Source organism: Heterocephalus glaber, unplaced genomic scaffold, assembly GCF_053883595.1.
Source record: "Heterocephalus glaber isolate CG9 unplaced genomic scaffold, H.glaber_assembly_v1.0 deba00001720, whole genome shotgun sequence".
Taxonomy (NCBI): Eukaryota; Metazoa; Chordata; class Mammalia; order Rodentia; family Bathyergidae; genus Heterocephalus; species Heterocephalus glaber.
In genome coordinates, this window is record NW_028258433.1 from 4368926 (window position 1) to 4389016 (window position 20091).

Consider the following 20091-nt stretch of genomic DNA (forward strand, 5'->3'; position numbering starts at 1 on the left):
CTAGAAAACCTGTTTTTGGGGCCAGGGATTTAGCTCGGTGGTTCCACCACCTGTCTCGCAAGCAGAAGGTCCTGAGTTCATTCCCCAGTACCAGAAAAAAAGAAAACCTGTTCTTAATTCCAAATATACCCATAAAACCAAATTCAATCAGTTCTTCACTGAACCACTTAGTTTCTTCAGCTGACCTTTCACCAAACACTGAAAAATAGATTTTCCCATTTAGAATAGCTCCAAGTATACACTTCAAACCATCTGGCTGGTAAATGTGTAATGTGTTATACAGGAAATTGGGCAGAAGAGTGTGAATGAATATAAAATCATTTATGCTGCAGTTAAGTGCCTATTTAGTCTACATGGTGATACAATAGTGAGAAATAGATAAGACCTCTGCCCTGGTAGAGACAGACTTTAGTCAAAAAGTTAGAGAGGCCTAAACTATGATATATGACATTAAGCACATGAGAAACTGTAGGCATACAGCAAGGCAAACTAACCACAGAGAAGGGCAGATCTGGGAAGGCTTCTCCATGGAAGCATCCTCTAGGTGGAGATCTAAAATATAAGCCAGAGAGAACTGTGTCTGGGCTGCAGCAAAATGTATGCAGAAAAGTTTGAAAAGAATCCAGAGAGTTGGCAAAAGTCAAACCAAGCAGGGCATGAATGTGTTGCTGCAGTGGTCAGCAACTGAAAAGTTTCAAGGCAGGGATGATTAGATTGAGGCTGTCTCTCCCTCTCTGCCTGCTGTGAAAACAGACTGAAGCGGCCAACAGTAGACAAAGGAAGTTAGGAGGCTGCCAGCCCATCTAGGAGAAGGTGTGATCTTGGACCAACACTGGGAAAACATTTTAGATTGCACATCCTCCAGAGGATATGAAATCATGTTCCTGTTAGAAAGAGTACTTTACCAATGTAAACAGAACTAAAAGTTTGGGATAAAATTTTTCAACTTAATACCAGTGACTCAATTCAAATTTGGTAGTTTTTACTGATCAACTTTACAGTCCTGGGAGTAACTATTCTTGCCAGCACTGAGTCACTTAGTGAGCCTCTTGCTAGGTTTTGTCAAGAGACCAGAGATTGAACAAGGCTGAGAAATATCTAGAGAAGGTATTAAAGTGCAGTTTTTCCCCTTCATGAAGACAGACATATATATTTCATGTTAAGTCATTTGATCCTCTCTGGATGGGAGGCAAGGCAGGTGGCATAGCTCATCAAAGTTTGACCTAAGTCTTCCTGGGTGATTAAGTGACAGGGAGAACTACCACTGGGCCATAAAGGCTGGAACATGAGGAAATTTAAAAATATAATATAAACAATTTATTTTATATAACCGGTGTTTGATGGTGTTATGTACGTTTCTCATAAGCAATGCATTGTCAAAAGTACAATTCGAAACCACAGGGAACTGCAGCTTTTCCAGTAGTCTCTCCATGTATATCTATGATGTGCTGCTTCTGATGATTTGTGGCTCTGATTTTTACAGATATCTGTCCCATTAGCATGTTTTAGAAGTACTGAATATTACCTAGGTTTCAGATCGTATGGCCCCCAGTAGCACTGATGCCTTCTAATTCCAGCTCAGTCCTTCCCCTGCTACACCCTACTGTTCAGACAACTTCAGTCCAGAAAAATGTTACTGGGTTAGGATTTACAGTCAGCACGAATGTAGTCCACTTCATAGTATGGTTTGTATAGTAGTATATTTAAAAAGTTATCTAAACATTTACCCTCAATACTCAATCCTGTTATGTTTTCTGTAATAAAAACTTAATCAGAAAGTACATTTTAATACAGTACAGATTTTTTAGGAACTAGGGTTGAAACCAAATCTCATTTGTTTGGAGTATCCTGGGTAACCCTACTATTTCATAACAGCAATTCTAAATAAATGATCCTCTTCCTCAAATATCCTAATCTTGAAATGTGTATGCATTATGCTTATAACTATTTCTGATAAGTGGCTTTACTTGGTTTAGTTGCTTGGGTTTTTTTTCCCCTCTTGGTTCTTTATTTTCCTCAAACATTTTTGCTTATTATTGCTACTTATTTCCTCCTCATCCATCTTTCTTTGCTTCTATAGATAGATAATCATGCATCACATAACAATAAGGATATGTTCTGAAAAAATGGATCATTTGGTGATATCATTATTGTAGAAACATTACAGGGTGTACTTACAAACTGCAAAGGCGACATCACTGGGTAATACAGTGTTACAGGACCACCATCATATATGTGGTCTTCCGTTGGCCAAAATGTCATTGTGCAGCATATGACTGTATGCAGTATTTATTCTTTCCCATCTCTTGTGTTTTTACTAAACCTAAAGATTAAGAAAATAGAGTTCATCTTCATTCACTTGTATGTAGCAACTCTGTTAGCAATAATCTTGAGGATACAAGGGGGGGGGAGAAGAAACTTTTTCAAGTACTATACACATAGAATCTCATTTAATCCTTTAAAACAATCCTTTGAAAATAAGGGGGGGGGGGTTCTTGGGGGGTTTTTTTCTTTTTTTCTACCAGGGATCAAACTTGGGAGCTTGTGCTTGCAAGGTGAAAAAAAGGGTTTTTCCATTTTGCAAGTAAAGAAGCTAAGACACAATTCCAAAGGCCATATTTTCCCTACTTGTCCAGAGTTACTGTAACTTACTTTGAGGCAAAACATATACATAGGGAAGAATTGGAGAATAATTTCTAGCACATATTTAAATGTCTAATATAGGTTTAAAGAGCTCATAAATAATGAGGGTCCCTAAACTACCCAGGAGTGATGAGAGTAGGATTTGTTACAAAAAGATTGGTATACAGGCAAATTCTAGTCTAATGTTTCCAACATTTTAGTAAGACCCATGCAGCACTGGGCTCATGGATACGTTGGTGATCAGAAAACTCAGGCAGTGGCCAGTTGCTCTGAGTAAGATGCTTTCAGTCCCATGTATGTCATAACTCCAGATCTGAGGCTAGTCTGGAAGGCACACTGTATACCACCTAAAGAGAGAGGTTGGCAGTCCTAATAAGTCAAGCAGGACTGGATGGCTTGTTGAAATCATCTGGACACCCAGTGAAATTCTCTGTTGGATTTCCTAGTGGGCCCTGGAAGTTGTCTGACCATGGCCCACACCCTCAGGCTACATACTCTTAATTCCACCAGTCATGACTGTACTATTTTTGAGCTTGAGGTTTAGCTAAGCACAGTGGAGAGTGGGTTTCATCATAGTTAACACTTCTACTGTTCAAAGCCAAAAATAGGATATGGGAGCAAACTTGGAGAAATCTTTATACACTAAAGAAGGCCCCTAAGGAGAAATGATGGTGTCGCTCCATGTTACCATTGAGGTCTTATTTCCAGACATGGAGATATTTTGCTGATTGGAGCTACTATTCACTTCTGTTTCAAAGCAAAATTCAACATTTGGCTTCAGAGCAGTACTTACCTTCCAGTGATTTTTCTCCAACTCCCTTTTTAGGCAGATTTTGTGTCACCTTAAATAATGTGATATAGTCAGTTAATCTAAGCATCCTTTGCATGGGGGCAAGTAAATTACTATTAAGTACTACATGTTTGAGATATGATCAACAAATACAGTGAATGTTTAAATTTTTAAAAATTATTTCCATAAAAGACACATTGCTATTAACCCCCCTCAAAATACTCCCCCTCACTTCAAACACATTTATCCCATCCTTCATGCCATTTTCTAAAGCAGTTCTAGAAGTCCTCTTTCATGACTTTTCATGGCTGCCTTGATATCCTGAATCAATTCAAAATGTTTAGGGGAATTTCTGTCAAATGAAAACATTACAGTGTGACTTCATCTACTTATTCACCACATCTGGCACCTTGCAGCTTCTGGCTCTTCCCCAAAGTCAAAATGACCACGAAAGGTAAACATTTTAAATCAGTTCACAGCATCCAGGTAGCCACAGTGCAACTAAAAACCCTAAACAGTGCAACTAAAGACATTCACAAAAGACGACATCCAGAATTGCTTCAGAAAGTGGCAAGAATGATGGGATAAATGTGTTTGAAGTGAAAGGGAATATTTTGGGGGAGGGCAGGGGTAATGGCAGTGTGTCTTTTACTGGAATAAATTATTTTTAAATTTTTAACATTTTCACTGTATTTTTACAATGCCTTGTGAATTTGAAGGAAGGCTTTTTGTGAAAAAAAAAAAAGACAAATATGATTGGTTAATGATTTAGGCTTCCCGGTGATTATAATAGTTCTCCTAAAACAAGGTGCAGCATACACTAAATATGATATAAAACAAGGAGTGTGATTTGCATGTGTCTCACAAAATCACTTTCACTCCTTTGTATACACAGCCTCACCAGTATTTTCTCAGCTTGTGCATTTAAGAGGAGAGAAAAATCTTTTATGACTTCAGGAGTTTGGTTTCCATTTACCTCTCTTATGGAATTTATTCTGGACTAGCTGCTACGAGGTGGCTAAAATCCATACAAATGCAGGCCAGGGCACTAAGTCTCTGCCCAGCTCTGGCTTCCACAGGCAGTGCTTGCAGTTTCCGCCCTGTGGCTAGCACAGCTGCTCATCTGCTCAGTTCCGCAGAGGTGGTGGCCCAGAAAAGCTGGAGTTATCTCCTCTGCATTTGTCACAGGGATCTCACTTGACATATTATCATTTACAAGATATTTCTGGGCACTGCTTGAACATACAGTATTAGACTTTGGACTCAAGTGCAAAACTGTGTTTTTAGCCCTACTAAATTTCATCTTATTATATTCAAACTTCGTCTTATTATATTCAAATCATCGTTCCAACTATTAGGGCCTTTCTGGACACTGACATTTTCAGTTGTATGTTTCCTCTTTCTATATAATCCATGAATGAGAAGCTTGCAACCTGTGGTCTTATCTAAGTTGAACAAGTTAAATGTTGACTAAGACTTTTCTCCAGTTCATCTGTAATCCATTAAACCTCCTCCTTCAGATATAATTGACCAGTCTTTATTCTACAGGCAATCTTCTTTCCTGTATTGGCTAAAGAAATGTCTCCTAAAGTTATTTTCGGTTTTCTCAAAAATAGTGAATGTCCCAAGGTATATTTTCTGTGTCACAGGCTTCAAAGTATTTATCTTTCTAAACTTTGACAGACATTCATGATCAAGGTCCAAAATAATTACTCAACAAACATAATAGTTGTCAATGTGCCAAAACTACTTGGTATTAACAAGTAAGTGCACATTATTCTTATCTGTTTAGGAGATTAGATACACCTACTCATTACTGAGTAGAGAAGCCTCATCATTAAACTATGTTACCTCCAGCCTACCTAGAATCTAAATTTTATCCCATTTAGTTTAAACCCATGACTTTCAGAAATTAAATATGAAAATAATAGCCAAATATGCTGTGGTTTATCTTCAGTCATGTCAAATTTTTCTTTTCCTGACCAATTATAAGCATTCTGAAGGCAGAATGCAGAGAAACCAGAGATGTCTAAGCTACTGTTAGTAAACAAGCATCAGCTTATTGTGGGCTTTTTAAGCTACCCATTCCCTAATTGTTAATGATCAGTTCTTAACACGTTGGCTCCTTGAGGTTTTTTTTCCTTAAGAAAGCATACTTATAAATCAGGTCATATCAGGAGAAAATGAACAATGCTTGAATAAAATTCTTGAGACCAAATAAAATAATCACATTTCCATAACAGGGCCAAAACACTGTTAAGTCACTGGAACACAGAAAGATGTCTAAATGAATTATTTTTAAAGCCTGGGAATAGGAAGACAATGGACCAGGGGGAAAGCAAATCTTAATATTTTCCATGAAACAGCTCCTTAGAAAGGCATCGTTCTCTACCTTTTTGAAACAGTAGATGCAAATTGGGTCCCAACCTGTGGCCTAGTAAAAGATTTTGAGATAATAAGTATCAAGGAAGCTTGAAGCAGCCTACCTAAAAAGGAGAGTTTTAAAAGGATGCTCATCAAACCTACCCACCTCCCAAGAAATATACTACAGTATTTTGTGTCCTGAGTACCTGGTGGGAGAAACACATCAACAGTGACATTCCTTCGCACCAAAATGGAATCAGAGAGCTTCATTTGCCTTTGTTGGTCAGAGAACCTTTTACTTTGACTCATTTGATGACCTTCTTGGATTACTACTTTGTTTAGAAAAACAGCAAAAGGATGGCAGTTTTCTTCACACAAGATCATGTAATTTATTCAGCACGTGTTTCATTACACTGCTGAAAAGTAAATTCCATGCACAGGCACTTACTTACTAATGTAAACATTAAACATCTCTGTCACATTTGCTGCTTTCTGAAAAGTCTTCACAGTGGAAATGCTGTATGCATAGAGACATTAAGATTAACCCTGTGTGCCCATGTGATATGTATATAAGTTTTGGTTATAGAAACTACTAGACAATGTTTTCTTGAAAATAGTAGCTATCTCAAACCATATAATCTACCTCACAGGCTTAAAGAGGTTTATCTTTCAAACCATAGAGATACATATGGCCAGGGTCCAAAAAACTACCCAGCAAATATAATGTAATAACCATCAGTGTGCCAAGCCCCATAGATAATAGCAATAGGTAAAGGAAAAGGAGAGCCCTGGATGGGACAGGAGCAGAGGCTATTTGTTGTGATCCTTCAGTTACTACATTTGCAGATACTAATAAATAATAATTTGATAGTTTCATTTGTTCTTTTACACAATACCTTATGTTAAAGTACAATACATTAAACTGATAACCTAGAGTTTTTGAAAGAGCTTTAAAGAAAAGAAGTTTCTGTTTCCACGAATTAGAAACGGAATGAGACAGATCCTTAAATATTTTGAAAATTCAGAACCAGATAAATTGACCTTTAACTAGGAATGGTCATACTGATTTTTAAAAAATATTTTGTCAAGTTGTGGTTATCTCTTCTCAAATACTTAAATTTTTGTTAAATCAATTCTATGGTGACATCAAAAAATGGTAGCTATAATTGAACATGGCCTGGTTAAAAATTTATATTAACTAAGAATTCTAAATTACTTTCAGAAATTATCTACTGAAGAAAAAAATTATTAAAAAATTAAGTGCCAGCAAATGACTTGTCATATCTCATATTTGTTTGAAGATACAGTATACAGTGTTTACTCCTTTGCAATTACGATGTCTAGCAGTCTTATAAAACGTTATCCATGTGGAACCCAAACCAACTAAAGAAAATACCACTTGGGTTGCTAATTATACTCAGTGTTAACTGTATGGTCATCATTTAGTAGTTATAAAACCAGACATATTAAAGACTACCTTAATATAATGTAACACTATAATTTGAAACTATATTCTTCAAATTATTCAGCTGTCTTTCTCACAGTTTTACTATGTTACATATTTTTCACATTTATACACTAAAATCTCCAAGCAGTAAGAATTTTTATTTCTGGCCTCCAAGACTGACATGACAAAATCTAAACCAACTAATCAGGTGACCTAAAAAATTAAAAATTATTTTTTTAATGATATGTTTCCTATTAGAGCTTGTTTTTTAACTGGAGTGCTGTGCATGTGGAATGGGTACAACACTGGCAATCATTTTTCAAGTTTGGGCCAGCAACGCTAATACTGCTGACGGTTCTGCTCTTGGAAGAGGGCCGTGCTTTCTGTTGCATGCATACACTGACCCTGTACTTTCTTTCCTTTCCTTTGTTTCCTGTGCCATGCTTGCTGTGTAGCAAATGGAATCTCTTGCAGTAAGTTAACTTTCTTTCATACTCTTTGTCCACTTAGGCATGGGTCCATAACAAACCTTATTTTTACTGTTACTATTATATCTCTTAGCATGTTTTCCCTTTTTCATTGTTTTATTTTCTTGGGTAGATTGAGACATGGCAGTTTATCAGTAGTTGCATTCTGGGCTGCTTTTGCCCCACAGTAGAAACCTAGATTGCTATGAATTCTTGTATTGTTAGTAGAATATTTAAAATAATAAGTATCATTATTTGGCACTTAGGAGAGTCAGGAGTTTTCATAGCTAGGTTTCACTCTAAATTGGGAAGGTGTGGCATTATTTTTAACAATACTTTTTATTTAATTTGCAAGTCCCTGGTAATTACTTTTCATATCAGATTATAAAAGGTTTCCCCAAAACTTAAATGGTAGTATAACAAAATGTTTTACTAAAACAACCAAAGACCTAGTTTGGGTTAATTAGTAATTGTCTATACTTCTTTAAACTTAGGCTGTGTACCAATATTTAAGGATCAAATCTAAGCAGAATTGTTTTCCCCTCCGAGCATGGAAAGAGGAGGAAAAGGGAAATGTTTTCAGCATATTCTGAGCATGAATTTTAGTAATTTTTTAAAATTGGGATAAAACATATGATACTATATTCATAATATCAATAGAATATTCTTCCTAAACCTAAACTTAAATGCTTATACTTCCTCTCCTTAAATGATTTGGGGGAAAATTTCCAGTCTCCCTGAAGCTCTCAATTCCAAACTGAGCTTTTCATAGTATGTTTAAAGAAGAGCTCTATTTACCCTTCCTTAAACCCATTTGAAAACTGAACATTGAAGCTTTTAGTTTAAACCACATATATAACCCACTTTCACTGCTGACTACTGAACCAACAAATTCTACGTTGTGAAGGCTATTCTTTCATTGAACCTCATCTACTACCTAGGAGCTACCTAGGAATTAACCATTTGTTGAAATAAAATAGGCAAAGTATAGAGGATACAGCTAAAATAGTAGTATAGGCATTGGTGTTGAGATTACTTATTATCTTTTTTTCCTCATAATATATATAGATAGCCATATAAGGAAAACATTTTAAATTCCACAGGCCCGAGGGCCATTTTGTACAATGGTCATTTTTAATGTTCTTTCCACAGGAAGTGCAGATGTGTTCATAACGTCTTAAGCATTTTGGCCCCTTCTGTAGCTCTTTAATTCAAAAAACTTTGAGCACTGAATAGAAGGCTGATACAGTAACTGAGAGGACTGTGTGGCTTGTGTTTACACAGACGTTAGGATGAATGTCTGCTTGATGTCAGCCAGAACCATCACAAAGAGTAATCTCTAAATTTATAAATTTAACACCTAGAAATACTTAATGTCTTTACTTTCTTGCTAAAAGAAATTCATTTTTAAAAGCAATTATAGCTTAAAAAATTAATACAACCACTCAGCTATAATTTGTAGGTACTTAATATGCAAATATAATGGAAATGTGGCAGTTCATGCATTCTTTTTATACCTGCTGCTCTCTAATTAGCCATCTTCTATTATATGGAATATAATGTTCCATAATGCACTATGAATTTCTCACCAATATGTATTGAATGGATTTTGTTTTTCTGTTTTATTTGTAGTAACTGCTAGTTGTGTTGCCTTAATTTTTAGAAAAAGTATCTCCACTGAGATGTCACTAGTTATACAAGAATGATCCTTAATAATTATTTCTTCCCCTGCACATTCTCTCCTTAGCAACTAGAACTGTGTCAGAGATTGTATAAACTACACTTCCAGCTGCTGTTGCTTTTTCAGTCCTACTGTAAGCTTATCGGCCAGGTGCACGAAGTGAGCTCCATGCCAGAGGTGAGTCCTTGTGCTCCCACCCCCGTGTCCTGCCACTAAAATCATCGTTCTGTTTGGCTCTCCTTCCTGCCCCATTTGTAACTGCCAAGTGATTATGTTCCCACATAATTATGTTGCTCAAGAACAAGTCAGAATAAATGTCTTGTACTTATTTCTGTTCTCATTTTTTAAAGGATTCTAAGGCAAGGCCAGGCTAAGGTGAGAAAATTTAGGGGCAAGGCCCTTGCTACATATAGTGCTCTGGGTGCCTCACTTAACTCATCCTGATCCTAGCCCTGGGTCTGGGCTTTCTTTGAAGAAAAAAAAAAAAAACTCCTTGTGGTATGGTTTTTCTTCTTCATATCTAACCTTTCATACTTGCCCTAACTTTGAGGTAAGAAGAAAATGTCTAACTCTGTATGATATGTCTGTATAAAAAGCAAAATAACTTAAACGTACTACTTCCAAGTGAGCCAATTTTCCCAGGAGTGAAAGTAAAGTACTAGTGGCTTGTACTAGGTATTAGAGGAACACAGAGGAAAATTGCCTCATTTGCCTAGAGGAAAGAACGGTTGAAAATGGAAAGCTTTCTGGAGCAAGTCACACCTGAGCAGAATCTTATAAGATAAAATGGAGTCATACAGTTGAAGTCCAATCAGAACAAAAGCATGGGCATAAGCAAGGTGGTAAGAGAGAGAAAGAAACTACAAGCAGTTTGGTATTGCTGCAATATAAAATGCAAATGAAGGAGGAGTGATGAAATAAGGGAGAAGAGAGAGGTAAGGGTAAGATCATGCAAGATGCCTTGGGAGCATCTGAGTAAGATCAATGTGATGGCTACATGGAAGGTGGATTTGATAAGTGAATGGGAGGGATGAATACTAGTTACAAAGCTGCTAAAATAGCTCAGACAGGAGAAAAGTGTTTGAACTGTGACCGAAGTGCTAGGCCTGGAGAGGAGAAAGAAATGTGGGTGATATTTAGGACAAAAGATCAATGAAACTGATGGAGGTGGTGAGAGAGGGGAGAGTTGAGGATGATACTCAGGTTCCATCTCAAATAAGCCAAGTGATCTTAGCGCCACAGCTGCGACAGGGACATACAAAGAAGGACTGAAACATTTGTCCATCCAGGCAGTCAACACCTTTGTCTACTAGACCAAAACCAGGTTGAATGACAATCTTGCAAGCAGTGAGATAGGAGGACCTGAAGTCAGGAGAGAGACCTGGACCAAAGGTGCAAAGGTGATCATCATCACAAACAGGCAGGGATCAATGAGATCCTCCCACTGAGAGCAGTAGGAAGAGGACGGAGCCCGGGAGACCTGTCTAACAAGGGGGCCGGGGAGGAGGAACCACAAAAGTAACAAAATGGCAACCACTTCACTATTATTACTCAGTTTGGAAAGGAAAACTATCTAACTTTTAGGTACAGTATACCTTTTTTTTATACAACTTTTAAGTGTACTTTCAAATGTTGTGTATGAGTTCTTCACCAACCAGTCTTTCTCCACAGAATTACAAATTCTCAGACAAAAGAGAAAAGAGGTGATAACTTATGATTTGCCATGTGGTCAAGATAAAGTTTATGCTTCTTATTCATCTAAGCAAATAGTAACAGGATCCTTAGAGTCCATCTCTGCTCAAGAAATAGAAGGCAAGCAAATACAACTCATACACCATCTTCCATATTGAGAAACCAGTTGGAGCAAGATGGCCCAACTAGAGGTGTACACTATACTACCCCAGCAAAAAAATAAAAGACCAAAACAATGAACTGAGTGTTCCACTCAAATAATTTTCCAGAATAAATGGCCACCATCAACTTGCATTACAAAGGAAAAAACCCCTCAAATTTTATGTCAATATTTTTTAATGCTCTTAAGATCAAATTGTGAAACAGTTGTCTTCCATGGTATATCTCGAGGACCAGTAGAAGTAACATAGTTCCTCTCTTATGATTTACTTCTTAATACTCTGGAACTTTAGGGTCCAGAAATTTTTGAAATGAGGTCTTGCTGTGTTGCCCAGGCTGGCCCTGAACTCTTGCCTCAGCCTCCTAAGTAACTGAGACTACAGGTATACACCACTGCCCCACCTTGGTTTCATAATTTTAATGGAAAATATCCTTTACCTCTGTAGTATTACTACTAAGCTTACATTCAGATTATTCCTTTTCATTCTTGCCCTTAAAATTGTGTCTTCAGTCTTTGCTGTGGCCTAGAATAACAAGGCATACTGATTGTTAGAATGGGTTCCGTATTCACTATTACAATTACTGAGCACTTACATACCAATTTGTACTAAGCATTTTATAAGTGTTACTTCACTTAATTTTTTTTCCATTTAGTTTATTGGTACATTTTAGGTATGCCATACAGTTACATTCATCATTGGGATCTTGTACCTTTACATGATGTATCTTGGTTCTTATTCTTTTTTTCCCCATTCCCCTGCCCTCCCTTCACCCTCTCCATCCTTCCCTATTTACAAAGACTTTGTTTCCATGTTTTTCCTTTTCTCATATTTTTTCTTTTCCCTTCTTTCCTTTCCCCTACCCCTCCCACTTCCACTACTCCTTTAGATATTTTCTTCCTATTTCATGATATCAATTATACATTTTGATTCTTATTTACACTTTTAATTTTTCACACCAGAGAAACTGTTCTGTATTTATACATGTGTGTCCTATTTATTTCACTTAAGAGTATAGCCTCAATGTGCATCCACTTAGCTACAAATGTTTCCAGTTCCTCATTCTTTTTTTTTTTTTTTTTTTTTTTTTTTTTTTTTTTTGATACTGGGGATCGAACTCAGGTCCTTGCACTTGTGAGGCAGGCAGCAGAACCACTGAGCTAAATCCCCGGCCCTAGTTCTTCATTCTTTATGGCTGAGTAGTACTCCCTTTTATTAAAAAAAAAAACCACATCTTCTTTATCCAGTCTCCAGTTGATGGGCACTTGGGCTGTTTCCAAGTTTTAGCTATTACAAACTGTGCTGCTATAAACATGGGTGTGCATATATCACTGTGGTATGATTCCTTTCATTCTTTTGGGAAGATACCCTGTAGAGGAGTAGCTGGATCAAATAAGACTTCGATCCTTGTTGTTTGAGGTATCTCCATACTGACTTCCACAATGGTTGCACCTCTCTGCACTCCCACCAACACTAAAGAAGGGTTCCTTTCTCCCCACAACCCTGCCAGCATTTGTTATTTGTTGATTTCATGATAGTAGCCATTCTTTCTGGTGTGAGGTGGAATCTCAGTGTTATTTTCATTTGCATCTCTCAGATGACCAGTGATATTGAACATTTTTTCATATGTTTATTTGCTGTTTTTACTTCTTTGCCTGAGAAATGTCTGTTCATTTCAGATGCCCATTTGTGAATTGGGTCTTTATATTTGGGGGGGTCTGATATTTTTTAGTTCTCTATATATTCTAGATAGTAGTCCTTTGTCTGAGGTACAGCTGCTAAAAATGTTTTCCCACATTGTAGGTTGTCTCTTAGCTCTGTTGGTGGTTTCTCTTGCAGTGCAGAAGCTTTCTAATAAGATGAGATCTCAGTTGTTCATTTTTTGTGCTAGTTACCGTGCTATTGAGGATTTGTTCATAAAGTCCTTTCCTATGCCAATGTCTTCAAGAGTTATACCTAACTTATATTCCAGCAAGTTTAGCATTTCTGCTTTAATATTTAGATCTTCAATCCACTTCGATCTTAGTTTAGTGCATGGTGATAGATACGAATCTAGTTTTAATCTTTGGCAAGTTGAAATCCAGTTTTTCCAACACCACTTATTAAATAGGCTGTCTTTCCTCCAGTGAGGGTGGTTGGTTCCTTTGTCAAAGATGAGGTGGCTGAGTATGTCTGGAGTTGTTTCTGCATCTTCTAATCTACTCCACTGCTCCTCGGGTGTGTTTCTTTGCCAGTACCATGCTGTTTTTATCACAGTGACTTTGTAGTATAGTTTCAAGTTGGAAATTGTGATACTACTTGCCATGACCCTGTTGCCTAGAATTGATTTTGCTATTCTAGGTCTCTTCTGGTTACAGATGAACTTTTGGATTGTTTTATCTAGTTCTGTGAAATATCTTGTGGGGATTTTAATCAGGATTGCATTGAATCTATATAGCAGTTTTGAAAGTATGGCCATTTTCACTATATTGGCTCTTCCCACCTAGGAACAGGGGATGCTTTCCATTTTCTTATATCCTCTTCAATCTCTTTTTTTCAGAGTGCTGTAGTTCTCAGTGTAGAAGTCTTTTGCTTCCTTCGTTAGACTGATTCCTAGATATTTCATTTTTTTGGATGCTATTCTGAAAGGGATTGTTTTCCTAATTTCTCTTTCAGTGAGTCTGTTATTTGTGTATGAGAAGGCTATTGGTTTTTGAGTGTTAACCTTGTATCCAGCTACTCTACTGAATCTGTCATTTAAGTCTAAAAGTCTTTTGGTGGAGTTTTTAAGGTCTTTTATGTATAGTATCATATCATCAGCAAATGACAGTTTAACTTCTTTCTTTCCTATCTTTATTCCTTTTATTTCTTTCTCTTGTCTAATTGCTGTGGCTAATGTTTCCAAAACTTTATTGAACAGGAGTAGTGGTAGTGGATATCCTTGTCTTGTTCCTGATTTTAGCATGAAGGTTTTCAGTTTTAGACCATTATTATGATATTGGCTGTTGGTTTTTCATTGATAGCCTTTAACAAGTTGAGATAAAGACCTTCTATTCTGATTTTCTGTAGGGTTTTTATCATGAATTGGTGTCGAATTTTGTCAAATGCTTTTTCTGCATCTATTGAAATGATCATATGGTTTTTGTCCTTGACTCTGTTAATACAGTGTATTACATTTATTGATTTACAAATGTTGAACCATCCTTGCATCCCCGGGAAAAATCTGACTTGGTCAGGGTGTATGATCTTCTTGGTGACCCTCTGTATTCTGTTTGCCATTATCTTATTGAAGATTTTTGCATCTATATTCATTAGAGAGATTGGCCTGTAGTTCTCTGTTTTGGTTGGGTCTTTCCCTGGTTTTGGAATCAAAGTAACACTTGCTTCCAGGAATGAATTTGGAAGTATTGCTTCTGTTTCAATTTCATTGAAAGTTTAAAAGTAGTGGCAATAGGTCTCTAAATGTCATAGAACTCAGCAGTAAAGCCATCAGGCCCTGGGCTTTTCTTTGTTGGTAAATTTTTAATTATGTTTTCAATTTCACTGATTGTAATTGGCGTGTTTAGAATTTTTATATCTTCTTCATTCAACTTTGGTAATTCATATGTATCTAGAAATCTGTCCCTTTCTTCTGTTTTCCATTTTATTAGAGTACAGGTTCTCAAAGAAGGTATTGATGATCCTCTGGATTTCTGCTGGGTCTGTTGTGACTTCACCTTTTTCATTCCTAATTGCATGGATTTGAGCCTTTTCTTTCCTTTTTTTTTTTTTTTTTTTGATGCTGATATGTATTTTTAAATAAATGTAAAACTATAAAGAGAGATAAAGATTTTGTTTGTTTGCTTTTTGAGATAGGGTCTCACAATGCAGTCCAGGCTGGCCTCGAACTGCAGCGATCCTCCTGCCTCAGCCTTCCAAGTGCTGGTATTACAGCTATGCACCACCATGCCTGGGTATAATTTGTTTAGTACTGTTTCTTTCTAATGAATTGACCATTCCATTTGCCAAGTTCTGAAATGGCCAACAGACTATAGAAAGACATCTCTTTAGGCTCCTGCTTGAAACCAACAGCTTCAGAAAACTGCCGGCCTTGATTCAGGGCCAGTTCCTTTTTTTTTTTTTTGATAAGGTTGGCTAAGGGTTTATTGATTTTATTTATTCTTTTGAAAAACCAACTCTTTGATTCATTGATTTTTTTGTATCGTTCTCTTAGTCTCCATTGCATTGATTTCTGCTCTGATCTTTATAATTTCCTCTCTTAAGAGCTTTGGGTTTGTCTTGCTCTTCTTTTTCTAGGAGCTTAAGATTCAGCAGTAGGTTGTTTATTTGAGCTAGTTGTTTTCCTAGTGTGGGCATTCACTGCTATGAATTTCCCTCATAGAACTGCTTTCATTGTTTCCCATAGATTCCTCTATGTTGTATTGGCATTATCATTTATTTGTAAAAACTCTAATTTCTTCTTTAATTTCCTCTGTGACCCATTGGTTGTTCAGGAGAGTGTTATTCAATTTCCATGTGTTCATGAAGTTCTTGTGGTTTCTTATGCTATTAATCTCCAGTTTAATTGCACTGTGGTCTGATAATATACATGGAATAACTTCAATTCCTTTGCATTTAAACATGTTCTATGAGCTAGTATGTTGTCTATTTTGGAGAAGGACCCATGTGTACCCAAAAAGAATGTGTATTTTGATTTTGTGGGGTGGAACACTGTAGACGTCTATTAAGTCCATTTGTTCAAAAGCTTCGTTCAGTTCTACTATTTCATTGTTGATTTTTTGTCTAGATGATCTGTCTGTCACAGTGGAGTATTGAGGTCCCCCACTACTATTGTATTAGTGCTTAATTGGTTTTTCATGTCCCCTAATATTTGTTTTGTATAGTTGGGGGCATTACTATTTGGTGCATATATATTCATGATTGTCATCTCTTCCTCTTGGACTGTTCCCTTTACAAGTATGTAGTGTCCTTCTTTGTCTCTCTTAATTAATTTTGGTTTGAAATTTACTTTGTCTGCAAATAAGATTGCTACGCCTGCTTTTCTCTGGGTTCCTGTCACATGGAGAACTGTTTGCCATCCTTTTACTTTCAGACTATGAGTTTCTTTTTGAACTAGGTGTGTTTCTTGTGTACAGCATATTATTGGATCTTGCTTCTTGACCCATTCTGCCAGTCTATTTCTTTTGATTGGTGAATTGAGGCCATTAACATTGATGGTTATAACTGACATGTATTGACTTATCATTGTCATGTTATTTTCCTGTTGTTGGTTTTTTAATTTTTTTCCCTCTCTTTTTAATTTTTTGCTTTGCCTGATGAATTTGCTCTGTTGGGCCTCATTGAGTTGTGACCTTTGTTATCTTTTCCTAGGATAGTATTTAGAATTGTTTGGTATTCGTTTGGTGTTCATAAGTTTCTCAAGTATTCTTTGTCATGGAAGTATCTTATTTCTCCATCAACTTTGAAAGATAGTTTTCCAGGATACATCAGTCTAGGTTGGACATTGTTTTCTTTTAGGTCTTGAAATACCTCACTCCAGGCTCTCCCTGACTTGAAGGTTTGTGTTGAAAAGTCTGCTGTGATTCTGATGGGCTTTCCTTTGTATGTTATTTGTTTCTTTTCTCTGACTGCTTGTAGTATTTTGTTCTTCTGTTGGGTTTCCGGGATCTTGATTATTATTCATCTAGGTATAGATATTTTTTGATCATGGCTAGTTGGAGTCCTATGTGCCTCACTTATGTGTATATCAATTCTTTTGCTTTGTTTGGGAAGTTTTCTGTCAATTCTGTGAACAGTTTTTTTATGTCATTTGTACTTTCTCCTGGTTTTTCATGGAATCCTATCAGTCTTATATTATTCTTCTTTGCATCATCTAGGAGCTGTTGGATTGATTTCTCATTATCCCTTACTCTTTTTAAGAGATCTCTCTTTTCTTTGTCACTGACCACCATCCTGTCTTCTATATCAGATATTCTGTCTTCATATTGGCTCAGTCTGCTGTGTATGCTTTCAATATAGTTTTTAATCTCTTGTATATCTATTTGAATCTGTTTCCTGGATTATATTTCTCTCCTATGTTGGGTATTCATGGTTTCCATTTCTTTCCTATGCTGGGCATTCATGCTTTCCATCATGGTCCTGAGCTCATCTATTTTTTATCTGTTTCTGTTCTAGAGCCTCTAATCATGTCTTTCATTCTGCTCACTATTTCTGTAGTCATCTAGGAAATGATTTCTGGGCATTCATGCTTTCCATCATGGTCCTGAGCTCATCTATTTTTTATCTGTTTCTGTTCTAGAGCCTCTAATCATGTCTTTCATTCTGCTCACTATTTCTGTAGTCATCTAGGAAATGATTTCTGTTTTGAATTTTTCTAGAGCCTCATTCATCTTGTTACTTCCTGTGCTATGAGTTCAGGGTGTCCAGGTGGGTGATCATCGGGCTTTTCTACCTCATTTCCCCCAGAATTTGCCTTTGTGGGGTGGAAGTCTGGGTTTGTGCCTTGCTTACATGTCTTCTCATTTTTGTTTTTGGTACTGTCCTTGGGTTTAATTCCTGGGTTGATACTTCAATATTGCTTATTGTAAGTATCTTTGTTGCTTGTATTTAGAACCCTTATGGAATCATTGCTTCTCAGAGGTGTCTTCCAGATATAGCTGGTCTTTAGGTTTTGAGTCTCTAATAACTCTGAGGCCATCTTATTTTCATTATACCAGGAAGGACAACTGATTAGATCAATCACAACACCTTACCTCAAGTGATACAATCAGCAACACCATAGCATCAAGTACCTCTTATAAAATGACAATTTGTGGTAGTTATTAATCTATCACCTTTAACTGTGTGAATTAAATCAAAATCGAAGACCAGCCCAACATATGTTTATAGTGAATAAACTCTTCAGTATAGCAACTTTACCCTTCCGGATGGGGAGTTAGAAGGAGTTGGGGAGGGAGGAATAGATAGGTAGAAGGATAGGGAAAGGTTAGCAGTGAGCCAGAGGACACAGGAAGATCACCCAAACTCTAGGAAACTGTTGAAGACAAGCAGAAAAGACAGAATGAAAGAACAAATATGAGAACAGAACAACCTAATATCAATAAGGAGGCTAGAAACTAATGACAATCGAAAGAAGGAAAAAGAGAAGAAAAGAAAAAGAAAGAAGAAATCCAAATTAGGGCCAGAAAGAACAGGAACAAAAAGGAAGATGAAGAACAATGTTGGACAGTGAGAGAACAAGAGAGTGAGAGAGAGAAAGAAAAGAGAAAAAAAGAAGAAAAAGAAAAGAAAACTTTGAAAAGAGTAGAAAAAAATAAAAATTAAAAATAAGAGAGAAAAAAATAATTTTGAAAATAACAAAAAATAAAAAAGAATGGCCTCCAGGCCATTCACTATAGACAATGTGGGCAGCAGTGTGGAGATGTAAGTCAATGAGTCTTAGCAGGCCAATAGCAGACCCATGAGATTCAGGCCGATTTCTGGCTCCAAGTTGAGCTCCCTGTCTTCCTGCAGGTTTCAGCTGCCCTTCCCCTGCAGATAGTCCAGGTTCCAATGGGAGTGATGATCCCTCCAACTTACCAAGTACGGTGGTCTGGTGTCCTTTTACTGCAGAGATTGTCTTCACTTTTCCAGTGCACTTCAGTTTTCATCAAGGAGCCTGAGAGAGGCCCTCTCTGTTGTTCACTTCTGCTCTATCTTCTGGAGCTCAGGACAATGGCCTTTATGACCCCTGTGCCTCTGTAGTGTGGAACCAGGTACCAGCGAAGCCAGGAGGCCTGAGGCAAGGGGTGGGGGCTGCAGCGCGTGGCTAACCTGGTCGCTGGAAGGTGGGGCGTGGGCAGGACGGAGCCCCGCTCCACGTGGCTGAGCTCCTCACTTTCTGCTCGCTGGTCGCTGGAAGGCGGGGCCTATTTCATTTAATTTTTAAAATGATCTGTGAGGTGGATATTTTCAGTCTCAAGGTAAAAGAACTAAGATATATAGAAGTCTCTTACTATTTTCCCACAGTAAGGTGGTACCTCAGTTTACAAACTTGTTTTAAAATTTTGGGAAAGATCCCCATTGTCGTATTTGTCACCCAATGCAAGGTTTGGAAACAGAGCAAAATTTTACGAAACAATTTTATTTGCAAACAGAAGCATCTGTTAACTGAGATATTACTGTATATGTATTAGCTTTTCATTACAGTAACAAATATGTGACACTGGCTACTTTATAAAGAAAAAAGATTTATTTAGCTTTCAGTTTGGGCGGCTGAAGTCCAAACAGCATGGCACAGGTTCTAGCTGCATCACATCACAATGGGAGCACTTGTGTATCTCTTGTGTCTGGTCTTGCTTTCCTTATAAAGTTACTAGGATTCAATTATGGAAGCCCCACCCCACAGATCTAATCTGGTCACTTCCCAAAGGCCCCACCTCTAGACACGATAGTCTCCTTAAGGTACCCCCTCTTAATCCATGAACATAAAACTTTGAAGATTAAACTCCATGAATTTAGGGGAACAAACCTTAGCATTTCGCTCCTAGGCCTTACTCCTGAAACTCATGTCCTTCTCACATACAACATGAAGTCATTCCATCCAAATAACCCGAAAGCCTTAACCCATTCCTAACATTAACTCAAAATCTCAATGGCTTATCTGACACTCAAGGCAACCTTCTTGCAGCTCTGAGTATATAAAATCAAAACGAGGTACATATTTCCAAGATACAATGGTGGGACTGGCATAGGGTAAACATTCCCATTCCAAAAGAGAGGAATAGGCAGATGGAAAGGAGTAATCAGCCCAAAGCAAGACCAAAACCTAGCAGGGTAAACATTAAATCCCAAAGTTCCAGGCCTGGCATCCTGCCTCCACTGATGCTGAG

The 20091-nt window shown here is 37.3% G+C and overlaps 1 protein-coding gene and 1 non-coding gene across 10 annotated transcripts in view; one reads left to right on the plus strand and one right to left on the minus strand.

The window, feature by feature from the left end:
* Positions 1 to 20091, plus strand: part of Fry (FRY microtubule binding protein) — a 475943-nt gene that overhangs the window by 452298 nt on the left and 3554 nt on the right. For 7 of the 9 annotated variants that reach the window (XM_087199565.1, XM_087199560.1, XM_087199566.1 and 4 more), the window contains 2 exons: positions 7700 to 7717; positions 9459 to 9569. In XM_087199565.1, the coding sequence (XP_087055691.1) occupies positions 7700 to 7717; positions 9459 to 9569 (129 nt within the window). The remainder of the gene's footprint in view (positions 1 to 7699; positions 7718 to 9458; positions 9570 to 20091) is intronic. The other 2 variants (XM_087199561.1, XM_004854769.4) reach the window with 1 other exon arrangement.
* On the minus strand, positions 15190 to 15326 carry LOC147821693 (small nucleolar RNA SNORA2/SNORA34 family). Its single transcript, XR_015446703.1, has one exon. It is a non-coding gene; the product is annotated as a small nucleolar RNA SNORA2/SNORA34 family (small nucleolar RNA).